The sequence below is a fragment of the Cryptomeria japonica genome, chromosome 1 (assembly GCF_030272615.1).
Source record: "Cryptomeria japonica chromosome 1, Sugi_1.0, whole genome shotgun sequence".
Classification (NCBI taxonomy): domain Eukaryota; kingdom Viridiplantae; phylum Streptophyta; class Pinopsida; order Cupressales; family Cupressaceae; genus Cryptomeria; species Cryptomeria japonica.
Window position 1 is genome coordinate 428604574 of NC_081405.1, and position 12601 is coordinate 428617174.

The 12601-nt window shown below is 37.6% G+C and overlaps 1 protein-coding gene across 6 annotated transcripts in view; it reads right to left on the reverse strand.

The window, feature by feature from the left end:
- The window catches only part of LOC131065031 (AP-3 complex subunit mu), a 196350-nt gene that overhangs the window by 10901 nt on the left and 172848 nt on the right, over positions 1–12601 (reverse strand). For all 6 annotated transcript variants that reach the window (XM_057999412.2, XM_057999420.2, XM_057999396.2 and 3 more), the window contains one exon: positions 12392–12599. In XM_057999412.2, coding sequence (XP_057855395.2) covers positions 12392–12599 — 208 coding nt within the window. The remainder of the gene's footprint in view (positions 1–12391; positions 12600–12601) is intronic.

Here is a 12601-nt window from a genome sequence, read left to right on the forward strand (position 1 = left end):
CTCCTACCCACAAAAATCTGTTCAGTCAATCAAGAGATCTCAATACATCCTCTGGAATGAGAATGCCCTACGAACACAGCTAGGAGTTATATTTTTAAACTCGAAGACTATAAAAAGAAACTAGGAGGTATTCACCCTCGAAGCAGAATTCTGGAAACAATCCGGCGACACTTTGTTGCATAAACATTTGATGATCAAAATGAGGAGTAGAGCCCTGTATTTAAGGAGAAATATCCCCTCAAATTCAAATTCAACTCCCTCCAAAAGTGAAATGAAACGAAATGCCATTTTGGATGCCAAAACATAAAATTATTTGACTTAGATTAAAGCCAAATATTTCTCCAAGGGGGATGCCAAATTAAGCTCATGTTTTCGCATTTTTGAAAGATTAAAACCTTTAATAAAATATTTCCAAGTTGGACGCCCAAATAAGGTATAAATAACTTAAGCCATTTAATTAATAAATGACTTAGTCCATTCGATCAAATAATCAAGCTGGAGAAACTAAATCCAATTTGCCTGGCAAAATTAGAACTGAATCATTGGATCATCATGCTGAATTGGACTGCTAAAAATAGCCTGTGCTGCACTGACTCAATCTGAAACCCTAACATAGTGCTTACCAAAAATAGTGCCTCCAAACTCCGTTAGGGCACAAACCGGGAAACAACTGTCACTAAAAATAGTGTCCGCTAAAAGTGAATAGATGGAGATAATATATATATGTTCAAACATCAAAATTATAAAATATAATTATATAATTATTAATTTATATACAATCCATACAAAAATAAAATATACAATGTGACTTTCCATACATAAATGATAAATGATAAATCCATAATTGCCAATGCCAATAAATATTCATATATCGCAAATGTAATCAGTAATAAGTTAATAACTAAAGTCTAATATCATATTCATAATTTGCAAAAAAGATAATATTCAAGTTTCAAGTTTCAACTGATTCAAGTTTCAAAATGTGAAAATGTCATGACACGATAAAAATTCAAATTACAAGGCATCTATGGGGTGCAAACTCCATATTCATCTTCATCTGAAGCATCCAACCCAAGCCCAAGGTCATCAAGTGGTTCAAATTCAGCATCAATTGAACCACTATTGAATGGAATGCCACTCCCACTAGCCATGTCTCTTTCAAGTTCCATAGCTGCCTCGTCTATAGAGACTTGGGCAAGTTGTGCAACTGTAGCATCTAAATCAGCACACTCAGGGGCTAGATCCCAATTCCTTGTTGCACCCACACTATATTCAGGGTCCTTATGTGACAACAAACGAAGGTTGGAGTGTACGTAGACCAAATCCCTAGCTCTCTTTGCACCCAAACGATTACGTTTGACTGAGTGGATGAAGGAGTATGTACTCCAATTTCGCTCAGCTGAAGAACTTGCAACCTGTTTTAAATAAAAGTTAAAACATAATTAGAAATTTATAAATTATAAAATAAAAATATGATAGCATCAAATGAGATTGGAAAACTATAAAATAAAAAATAAAAAGATACATACTTGGGATAGAAGTTTAATTGCAAGAGGCTGCAAGTAAACGGAGCCTTGACCATGTACATACCACCACTCATCAACATCCATCCCATATCTAGCATTGAGAGCTACAACATCATGATTTTTTGTGGATACAAACTGGCCAAACTCCCTCATGACAACATTTCTTGTCTCATCTTCATATATCTTTTTAAAGGCAGCCCTATAGCCATAAGCAACCTCTGCATCTCTATATGGTGGCACCCTCCTTGGTGTTGCAAGCATCTCTGCACTATAAAATTTTGGCCTCAAAGCAAATGCTAAGAGATGTAAGGGGGTGGTCATCTTGTTCCAACGGTCAACAATAATATTCTGTGCAACTTTGAAAAATGTTTCCGTTGGGTCATTTACTTTTCTTTTTATTACTTCTCTTATTTTCTCCACCATGCAATCCATGCCATCATAAATCTCACCCAAACATGGGCGATCAGTATCAGCATACCTAATCATGCTTATGATGGGCTCAGTAAAATTCAAAACATATTCCACTTTATCCCACCATTTCTCATCAAGGATCAATGCTCTTACTTTTAGAGCTCTTTCTGTTTGGGCCTGCTTCCATACACTCCACAATCCATTGATGACCATAGAACTCAAGGCCTCTCGCACCTTCACAAGTCGTCTTAAGACGAGCGTGTGAGATGCAAATCGTGTTTCAGCAACCTAACATGACAAAAAAATACACAACATATATCAATTATAAAAAATAAAAAATAAAAATTAAAAAATAAAATTAAATTAGTAATTACCTTCAACAACTCCAACTTGGAGAAGGTCCTAAAAATGGCTTGTGACATATGATGATTAGTCACAAACATTTGAATCTCCTCACCCTCCACGTACAGTTTTTTCACGCAATCAATTTGTGTGCCAATCTTTTGCATGATTAAATTGAGTGAGTGGACAACACATGGTGTCCAAAAGATGTAAACATATGTAGCCTCCACTATAGTCCCTGCTGCCCTACAATTTTTAGCATTGTCCGTTATGACTTGGACAACATTTTCAAGCCCCACCATGTCAATGCATTCTATGAGGATATTGGCAATGAAACTTGCATCTTTCACTTGCCCCTCACAATCCACCGCTTTCAAAAACATTGCCCCTTTAGGGCACACTGCTATAACATTGATCAATGGCCTATTTTTACAATCTTTCCATCCATCAGAAACGATGGTCAAACCTGTTTCCAGCCATGTATCTTTGATGACTTTCAATTGTGACTCTACAGATGCTTTCTCCTTTGCCAATAAGGTGGTTCTCACCTTTTCATACCCTGGACAAACATTATCAGAAGGTGCGTTGCAAAGGGTATGTACCATGTCCCGAAAGTAAGGTGATCTAACAAGGTTGAAAGAAAGCCCATTGCCATAAAAGCAACGCCCAATGCTCTAATCTGCAATCTCTCTCATTTCATTTTTGAAGGCATTATCCAATGGGCCTCTTTTCCGTGAGGCCACAACATTTTTTTTCTCTAGTGGAGCAACTGGTGGTTTTGGCTTGAAAGGATGTGAACCAGCTAGTCTTGTGGAGCCAATACTACTAGAAGACCTCGTATTCTTCGAGCTTGACTGGACAAGAGGATGATCAGTCTTTGCTTTGCCACTTTTCCTATCAGCTTCCTCTTGTTCTCTAATATATTCCAAAACTAGAGCTTTTGACAGCCCCTTGCCATCTGATCCCTTACAAAAATTTATTCCACGCTCGGGGATGAAACAAAGGTGGCCTTTCACTCGATAGTATGAGCTGGTATACTCAATGCCACAATGGTTACACTGCCAAACAAAACCCCCACCACCAGACACTTGCTTGATCATTGTTGTATAATGCCAAAGTGGTGAATCTTGATCAATTCTAAAGGGGTTATTTTGAGTTCGGACATGGGCAACTAAACTAGAGCTTGCACTTGCACTTCCAGTTCCAGCCATTATGTATGATTATATGAATAATGCACCTAAAATGAAAAGAGAAAACACAACATTATTGAAAAAAATTGATAAAATTTCGGCATTATAACCCCATACCATGCATACAAAGTGTAAAAAAATATACAAGACTTCTTTAAAAAAAATTAAAAAACTTTTTAAAAAAATAAAAAAAAATTTGAAAAAAAACTTCAAAACAACTTGAAAAAAATTCAAATTCACTCACCTTTGATAGCTAAATCTTCTTTCTCCAGTGATTCCTACGCCTTTGATGCATGTCTACACCTTCGTACTCTTCACCTTCGAAGAAAAATGCAAAAAATAAGAAACTTGGCTATAGAGAAAAAATCTTCAAAAATGCAAATGGAATGATTTGAATGAATGTTTTGATGCATGAAATGCATCATAAAGGGGCGAATTAGGGTTTACATGTTTAAAAACTATTAAAAAAGGTGTTTTTTTTTTCTTTTTGTTTTATGACCCGTGGGCCCCGTTTTTGGGAACCCACGGGCCTAGGTTCACCCGAGTCCTGCCCAGGTGGCTGGGTTCCCTGTGGGTCCTGCCACGACCCACAAGGAACCCAACCACATGGGCAAGACCCAGGTCGAACCTGAGGTGAACCAGGACCGGACATGAACCAAGACCCGGACCCAGGCCAAAAAGGGAAGAACCGGTAACTTAGGCATTTTAACTACATTTTGAGCAGCCGTCACAACTTACTAAAAATAGTAAGTCCGGAAAAGTACTCAGATTCAGTTGCATGTCACACCATCGCAAAGCTCTCAGAAAACCTAGAAGGAATCCAAAATTAGAACTGTAAAACTCCAACATGCAAGCCACCAAAAATGCTAAAGCATCGTCCTAGAAAATAGAAAACCCTAATTATTGCTCTCAACTACCCTACGGGCCTCCAGAATAGGCTAATGACCAACTAAACCGATCATTGCTGAGAAGGGGACATTACAATGTTATTATTGCACAACTTGCCAAAAATCTCTTTAGATGAGGCAACTTCTACATATGGCATGGCTAGTGGAAGTGGCATTATAACTCATTTAGAGTTGAACTTGTTTTTCGGTCTATGGTATGCATTAAATTCTAATTTTGATTTATATATGATGAAAATTAGTAATATGTGAAAACCAAATCAGAAATATTGAGAGGGGGGGGTGAATCAATATTTCAGAAATTATTAACGAATTTTGACAAAAGAAATGAGTAGAACAACTAATCAAAGAGATGACACAGAGTTTATCTCGTGGAAAACCCTCTCGGATAAAAATCACGGCATTAAAAATTTTCATTAATAAAGATGGGTACCAACCCAATTACAAACAAGAGGTCCAACTCTCGAGAGCACCAACTCCAAATAGCAGAGGCACCGATCTCAAACAGCAGAGGCACCAACCTCAAATAACAGAGGTACCAACCTCTATTCTTCTGATTTTTATATTTTAAAAACAAGTGGACCTGAGAATACAAACATTGTTCAACCATACACAGAATCTTCTTGTCATTCGACTATAAACTAAGACATGAACCTGAGACCACTTCACTGTACTGCTTGCACTTCATTTTTGCACTACTTCACACTAACTTAGCATAAAAAACAAGTACTATATTCTCACAAAAACTTCTGACTGCTTCACAGAACATATAAATTCTTTTTGCACTCATACATATCACCCTTTCTTTAGAATTCAACCATCTTCTGTAGAATTTTTATAACATAGATGTTTTTGGAAAACATTTTTTTTAAAGAACTTTACGCACCCATAACATAAAGTAAAGTCCGTTACTTTTGTACGAATTCTATATTTTCCACTCAAAAAATAATCCACGGCTTTTCATAGTCAATTTTTTATCAAATACATCTCCCTCTCTTAACTCATCAAAAACACTAAAAAAAGAAGACATCGAAATTAAATGTTTCATTCCAGAAAAGATTATACGATGCTCTTCCCACAGTTCGAATACCAAACATCTGACATCATAAAAAACGTTTTTTGTGAAGACTGTTTCAAAACCTTTCCAACACGTCACCATAGAAAAAAGAACCAAGCAGCATCAATTAAACTCGAATTTTCTAACAGTCGTAACATATCCAATCCATAGTCATTAATCTTCTATAGTAATAACAAAAAAACTTTTTATTTTCCTTCAGAACTATTCAGATTTCCAACCGAAACAATTATACCAACAAATAACTCATAAGAGTTTAGCCGATATCAATTTTCTTCATTCACATACAACTTTAGTTAAATTGTTTTTACTACTTTCCAAATGTCCATAAAAAGGGAAGCCAAATAACTAACTAGGACTTGGAGATTTATCACATGCCATCAATGATAATACACCTTTCAACTCATCTAAGAACTTCATTAATAGCCAATTCTGGTTGTCTCCTATCATGGTTGGGATATAGGCTCATTTCTCTTCTTGCATCCCACCATGTCTGATGGGAGCAAATAAAACAAGATTTTGGAAGAATCCAACTGCTTCATTTATTATACCTTTTAGAGTCTGGGATAAAGTTATAGGCACAATTGTCATTGCTTTTATTCTGTTAACTTGTCTTTTGACTAGTTCGGATTAATTAAAGTTCCTATCATCCTCTTTCAGCAATGATTCTCAACTTTCTTTTTCCGGAACAACTCTTCCTTGAGAAATATAAATCTAACAGAGGCATCAACATAGTTTCCATTTTCAAATTCTAATCAAGAGCATGTTTTCTTCAATTCCTCCATGTAATATCTTTAATTCTTCCTTGATCTTTTCATGTTCTTGAAGGTTGTTAGGAAATTGTTTATTATTTAAATCCTTCAAATAGTTTTTTTATATATGAGTTTTCGTGCCAGGAGGAAATACTTGTTCCCTTAGTGGTTGAGTGTTGCTGCCATCAATCCTCTTCTTTTCCAAGGAATATTTTATCCTTCAGCCACATCAACAAAATTTTAGAGGGTAATTAGCAGGAGTTTTATTGGTTTCAATTGAGAGCCGAATTGGAGCATGATCTTATTCCAAGATGTTCAGCATGGAGGAGTCTTGTATTTGTTGATGGGGAAATGTGTAGCACTTACGTCAACGCAGAATAAAATGCACCGAGTACATCCTAATCTCTCTTGTATAAGGAAATTTTGTATGCCTTCTGACTGTCCAAACTGGATAACCTCAAGGTTTCTATCCTCAAGTCTTGACTAAGCTTAGGATAACTCAGTGTTGATGTGATTTGTTGATAAACATGAGGGGACTAATGCACAGGGCAAGCTGGTTGGCATCTGGTATGGCATTCTAGTGATGCTTTACTTCTCAAACTGGGTGAAATAAAGAGCAAAGGATAGGGTTTAGAGAACCTAGGGACAATGATAGTGTAGCGTCCTAAAATTGCGACACTTGCAATTTCGACTGCATTTGGGTCTTCATGATGGCGGCGCAACGTTGAACCTGAATGGAGACCCCGAAACCTGCTTGTGACATCAAAAACTGCATCTCTTTGCACCTTGGCCTGATCCTCCTTGCACCCTGCTGTCCCGGGAGGTGGGACCATGGCGCCCAGCGCCCTGATCCCTGGCCCTATTTTGGGCCCAGTCTCTTGTTGGGCATCGGGTCTTCAAGTTTGCAATTTGGAAAATAATGCTCCTAGGTCGGCCTAAGGTCGGAAAAATCAGTCTCCTAACCCTAATTGACAAGTATATAAACTACATTCCCCCTCCCAGAAAAGAGGAGGAAAGATATATGTGTGCAAGAGGCGGAAACGCTAGGCAAACATTCAAACATTCAAGCATTCAAGCATTCCTTCAAGCAATTGAGCATTCTAGGTCTCCATTCAAGGCTAGGTGTTGCATTCAAGACAAGGATTCAACCATTGAAGAGATCACCTACAACATACAACATACAACATCATTACACCTTCGCATGTAAGAATACAAACATTCTTACAACAAGGTATCAATACTTGATTACATTACAAACATTTACATTTACAGCATTCTCATTTCTTGGTTAATTCCAAAACCGGGGTTTGACCTGAAGGCAAACCCCTAATCCCTAACCCCCCAATCATCCTCTCTTTTCTGTGTGTAGGTTGCAGGTACGCGGCTGTAATTGAAGATCTGGAATCCTTGTGCAGAGACGAACAAATCCCCCTTCGTTTCGCGGATTTTTCGGAGGACCATGTGCACTCCGGGCACCATTGTCCCGTCAACTTTCGCTCAAATTTGCAAGACAGCATCGTCTCGACATTTTACTGCTAATTTCAGGTCCGTAGCTTCATCCCGTGTCCCTATCTCTGTCTACAAGCAAATCTTTCTTACTTTTACATACATTCCTAGTTCGATCTTTCTATCTACATTCTTTACAAAAGAGGGTATCCTTGATGTCTCAACCCTTGAAACTCATTTAGAATTCAATCTTGCATTGTGTGGGATTGGATCTTGTGAGTTTCAACCCCTCTTTTGAATGTAAAGTCTTTCCTAAGTGAAAACCGTCAATCCTAGTGACCTCCTTTCTCTCTCCATGGAGTGGGGGAACACCTAGGGTTCGATTTTCCGCTTTACAGATAGTAATGGCTGGTGTTGTAGATAGACAAATTTCAAATAAAACTAGTTCCTACTCAGTCAGAGATGAACTCACAACTCCAAAGGAATAGTGCAAGCTCCAAAGGGGAATAAAAGGAATTTCAGACCATGAATGTTCATCAAGTACCCAACTCTGGTGCAACTTGGATGAGCATTCACAATTGAACTAACATCACTAAAAGGCTCAGACTAACCATGCACAAAGATTTATAATCAACAATCACAATTGAACTAATATCACTAAAAGGCTTAGACTAACCATGCACAAAGATTTATAGTCAATAGATCTCCAATAGTGTGAACCTGAAATCTATCACATAACCTCACACTTTACCATCAAAACCATTGAACATTGACTAATCTTGCTGAAGAGAAACCATGCAAATAAGTGAAAGCAAGTGGTAAAACACCATGCTTCAATGCATTATTCCTCTGCTCCAACTATCCTTGCAACAATTTCTGCCCAACAATTCCTATTCTAATCCTAATTCTACTTCTAACTTCTACTTTTAATATCCACTGCCTTCTAACCCTTTACAATGAGAGAGGCATTGGCCTTTTATAGATTTTACTTTCTGAATGAATGGCCACGATTCAATCCATTCAGTGGCCCAAATCTACCCTCTAGAAACCCTAATAGGTTTCAGTTAATGGCTTCAGCCTTCAACAACTTCCAAGCACCTTTTTGGCTACTTTCAACTGTTTTCAATTAACCCCACAAGAAGACAAAAGTTCGCGAGGCTCGAGACACAGACAAACTTGGTAGCTAGGTGAACAACTAACTTTTGGCCCCCCTCTTGAATTGCATTAAATAGGGCCAAAAAGTAGTCATTTCACAATAAAATAATTGTCATTATAATAAATCTGAATTCTAGTCATCTCCTGCTGTCCATTCTTTGTTTCTGCATGCTCTTGTAGCATTATGTGTGTCTTGTCATTGTCTACCAAAGCTTTGGAAATGGCATGATAACAATTTTTTGCACTATGGTGGTGGTCCTTATCCTCACGCTTTGTTTTTGGCTTTGCAGCTCGTTCCTCATTGGCATTGCTTTGTGATCATAACTTTGATCTTTGCGTTGCATTTTCATCCTCTGGCTTTATCACAATCACATCTTCAATCTGTGCGTTGGGTTTTCTCTTGTTGCCTTGTTGGTGGTCTCCATCTCTGTGATCATGTCTTCAATTGGTGCCCCCAGATTGTTCTAATGTAGAGCTTTCTTTGTCCCGACCATCTCCACATGGCCTCATTTGAGCTCTTCATCCTGCATGGACAAGTAAGTTCAAGGATCAATCATTATTTCATTTAGTCATTCATCCATTATCATCACATCCATTGGTGATTTGCAATTTGGCAAGACTTTAGCCCCTCATTATGCAACATATTACTCTGAAGTCATGTCCAAGAGGGTCCCCTTTGGCCTTGGGAAAGTGAGCCACAAAGAGCCAAGGATCAAACTTGGCACAAGGAAGTCCTTTAAGAATAAGGCCAAATCAGTTTCTACATGCCTATACCAAAATTGGAGCATTTGTGCAAAGTTCGGTCTGAACTTAGGGGTTTGAAAGAAGTTCAGGAATACGGACTATTCCAAAATTTTATGATAACACCGAACTTGAAGAGAAAACTCAGACCTGTGGCAAAACTTGGACCTGATCTCAACATTAGGACGCCCTTCATATTGATGACAACTCTTTATTTCATTGCTGGGACCAAAGTTAGTGGAGCAAGGTGAAAGTCCAGAGAGCATGAAAATGCCAAACTTTGCAAGGCAGGGCCAGAAGTTTGGCCTAAAGTTCGGCATTTGGAACACTTTTTGGAATAGGCTTATTTCATAATTTTATGCAGAAGCAGAACTTTGCAGGGGTCTAGGTGGAAGATAGAACTTCGGTATAAACTTAGGCATTTGGAAGAGTTTTTGGAATAGCACCTGTACTGATTTCTCAGCTTTAAAAACACTGAATTCTGATTTTTCTATGTTCCAATCTTGCTTGGACTGCCTTGAGCTAGAATCCATTGAAAAATTTCAGCACATGGAAAGTCTTTAGGAGTAATCTTTATTCCCTTTTTACTGCAAACACCGAAGTTTGGAGGTGCTGGACAAAAGTTCGGACATTTCTTAGGCATAGGGAAACATTTTAGAATTAATGCTTAATCCAATTTCTGATGCAAATACCGAGTTTTGGTCTGCAATTCAGGTTTCAAGGAATATCAAACTTTGCTTGCCACTCACTTTCCTTGGCCTCTAGCCCTTTAAGCACATAGATCTGATACTTTTTAGGAATAATGCTTATCCCTACTTCCATGCTACCACTGAGTTGTGAAGGGAAATCCCTAAATTCAATCCCAAGGGTGGGCTGGCCTACACTTTGTTTCATCCTATGTCTCCTCATGGATCAAGTTTGGCCCTTAGACAATCCTTTCACGCCTGAGCTTCACCCTATGTTCTCCATGCTTGTTTGTGCATTTCCAAGCTCTCTCTCTCTCAAGGTAAAAATTGCTTCAGGACCTCGACAAAGTGGCCAAAAGGTGGGGGTCCTTGTCGGAGATGGGGAGTGTGTGCAAGGCACAACAGTACCCATCACTTTTATAACCATTTGGGAGCTAATTGGATCCTGTCTAGTCTTTCTGCTACATTAGAAATGCCCACACTTAAATCATGCCATGACTACTTCCCTTCCTTTGGTTTCAATTCAAGCAATTTGTCCTCTTAATTTTGGAAAGTTCTATGATTGTGTGATTCTCCATCTAGCATTTCTCTTTTTGTTGATTCCTAGAATGGGATTGAAGTTAGCTCCCAAAGTCAGCCTTCTCTCATTTAGCTGAAGACGTACGGAAGAGGCTCCCAGGATTTTGCCTTCCCAATTGGGCAGTTTGGCACATGTATGCTGAAAGTAACTCGGAGATCTTTTCTTTGTGGGAAAGGAAGTTACAGTCTAACTGATTTGGAGCCTTTCCTAAAATAGCACATATTGTTGGATTCCATGCCGTTTCTGTTGCAATAACATTTCATGATTTCCCAAATGATAATTTCACCTCCTCTATCTCCTCCTTTCAGAATCCTGGTTTCAATTTTTGTACCATTTTTTTGTTTCTTCTCTCAGAATTTACTAATGTACCCTATTTTATGGCAATTATAGCACCTACATGGGAAATTTACATAATCTACTTACGAGGAAAAGAGGCCAACTTTAGTTCTTATGCTTACAAATTCAGGCAATGGAAGGAACCAATTCAAAAATAATCATTATATGTTACTCTAATTGCTGGAATGAGAATGGGAGACGAATAAATAAATCTGTAGTGAATATAGTGTTTCTATCTAATGAACTCTACCATGATATAGTCAGCAAGGTCAAAGAATTTTAATAAGGACATGTAACATGTTCAAATACTACATAAAATGGTAATTATAACTAGATAATAATTAGTAGTTATTTACTTATATATTAAATTGGCATTGCCATTTATTGAAGAGGTATTACCAGAATATAAAATAAGCCTTATACTCTAACAAGCAGCATCATCCTCTATTTAAATTCATCTTTCCCAAATGGATTTGTAAATATTTAGTTTCAAAATCTGTACTTTAGCAAACATTCATAATTCCCTGCCTGATCTCCCACATGAATGGCCTTGTATGTTCTCCTGCAAATGTGAGCTTTCAGAGTTCTTCAGAGTTACTTGGAAGGAACTACAATTTTATTGAAGCTGATAAATTTTCAATTTATATTTCAGAGTCCAGATTTCTATGATGCCACAGCAATCTGTTGTCACTGGCTGGATATCAATGAAGATGCTATCCGAATTCAGGAAATGGAAGGTATCAAATCAAAAAATATCATTATATTATGGGAACATTTAAAAAACAACAGGTTGTAATTCTAGCAACTAGGAATAGTTCTCTTACTTATATAATGGGCCATAATAAAGCTAACTGTTCTACTTGGGCAAATTAGCACAATATATGCTGAGATGATCTTCACAAGGGCAACCTTGAAAAGAACATTCATAAGTTTCAACTTTCAACTCTTCTACAGTTGCACAATTAGTGTAAGAATCCACAAGAAACCATGAATTTACTACCCTATATAGAAAGCATTTGCTCAAAAACCAAGCCCAAAGGGAAGTAAAAATTAAGTCTTCTTATATTTAGAGAAGAGATTAATGTGGAAAAAAGAAAAACAAGAATGTCCCCATATATGCGCCAAAGCAATGATGCATTTTAGTCGTTCATGACAATAATAGAAAAAAAATTACACTATATCAACAAGGTGATAACATAGGAATTGTATATAATTGAAACTATACTTGATAATTTCAAAGACAAACCTTGTGGGTGAGGACATCCACGCTCCCATGGTTTGCAGTCAAATCAGATGAGACAACAGATTGTGGAAAGGTAAATTTTAAAGCTATTGAATCAATTGGCTTTCCAGGATCATTGCGCATGCCAACTAGTATATTAACTTGACAAACTCCAGCATCTGAACTTAGTTGTGGCCTTACATATATTGGAGTGTTCTTCAACTTCTTTACCCT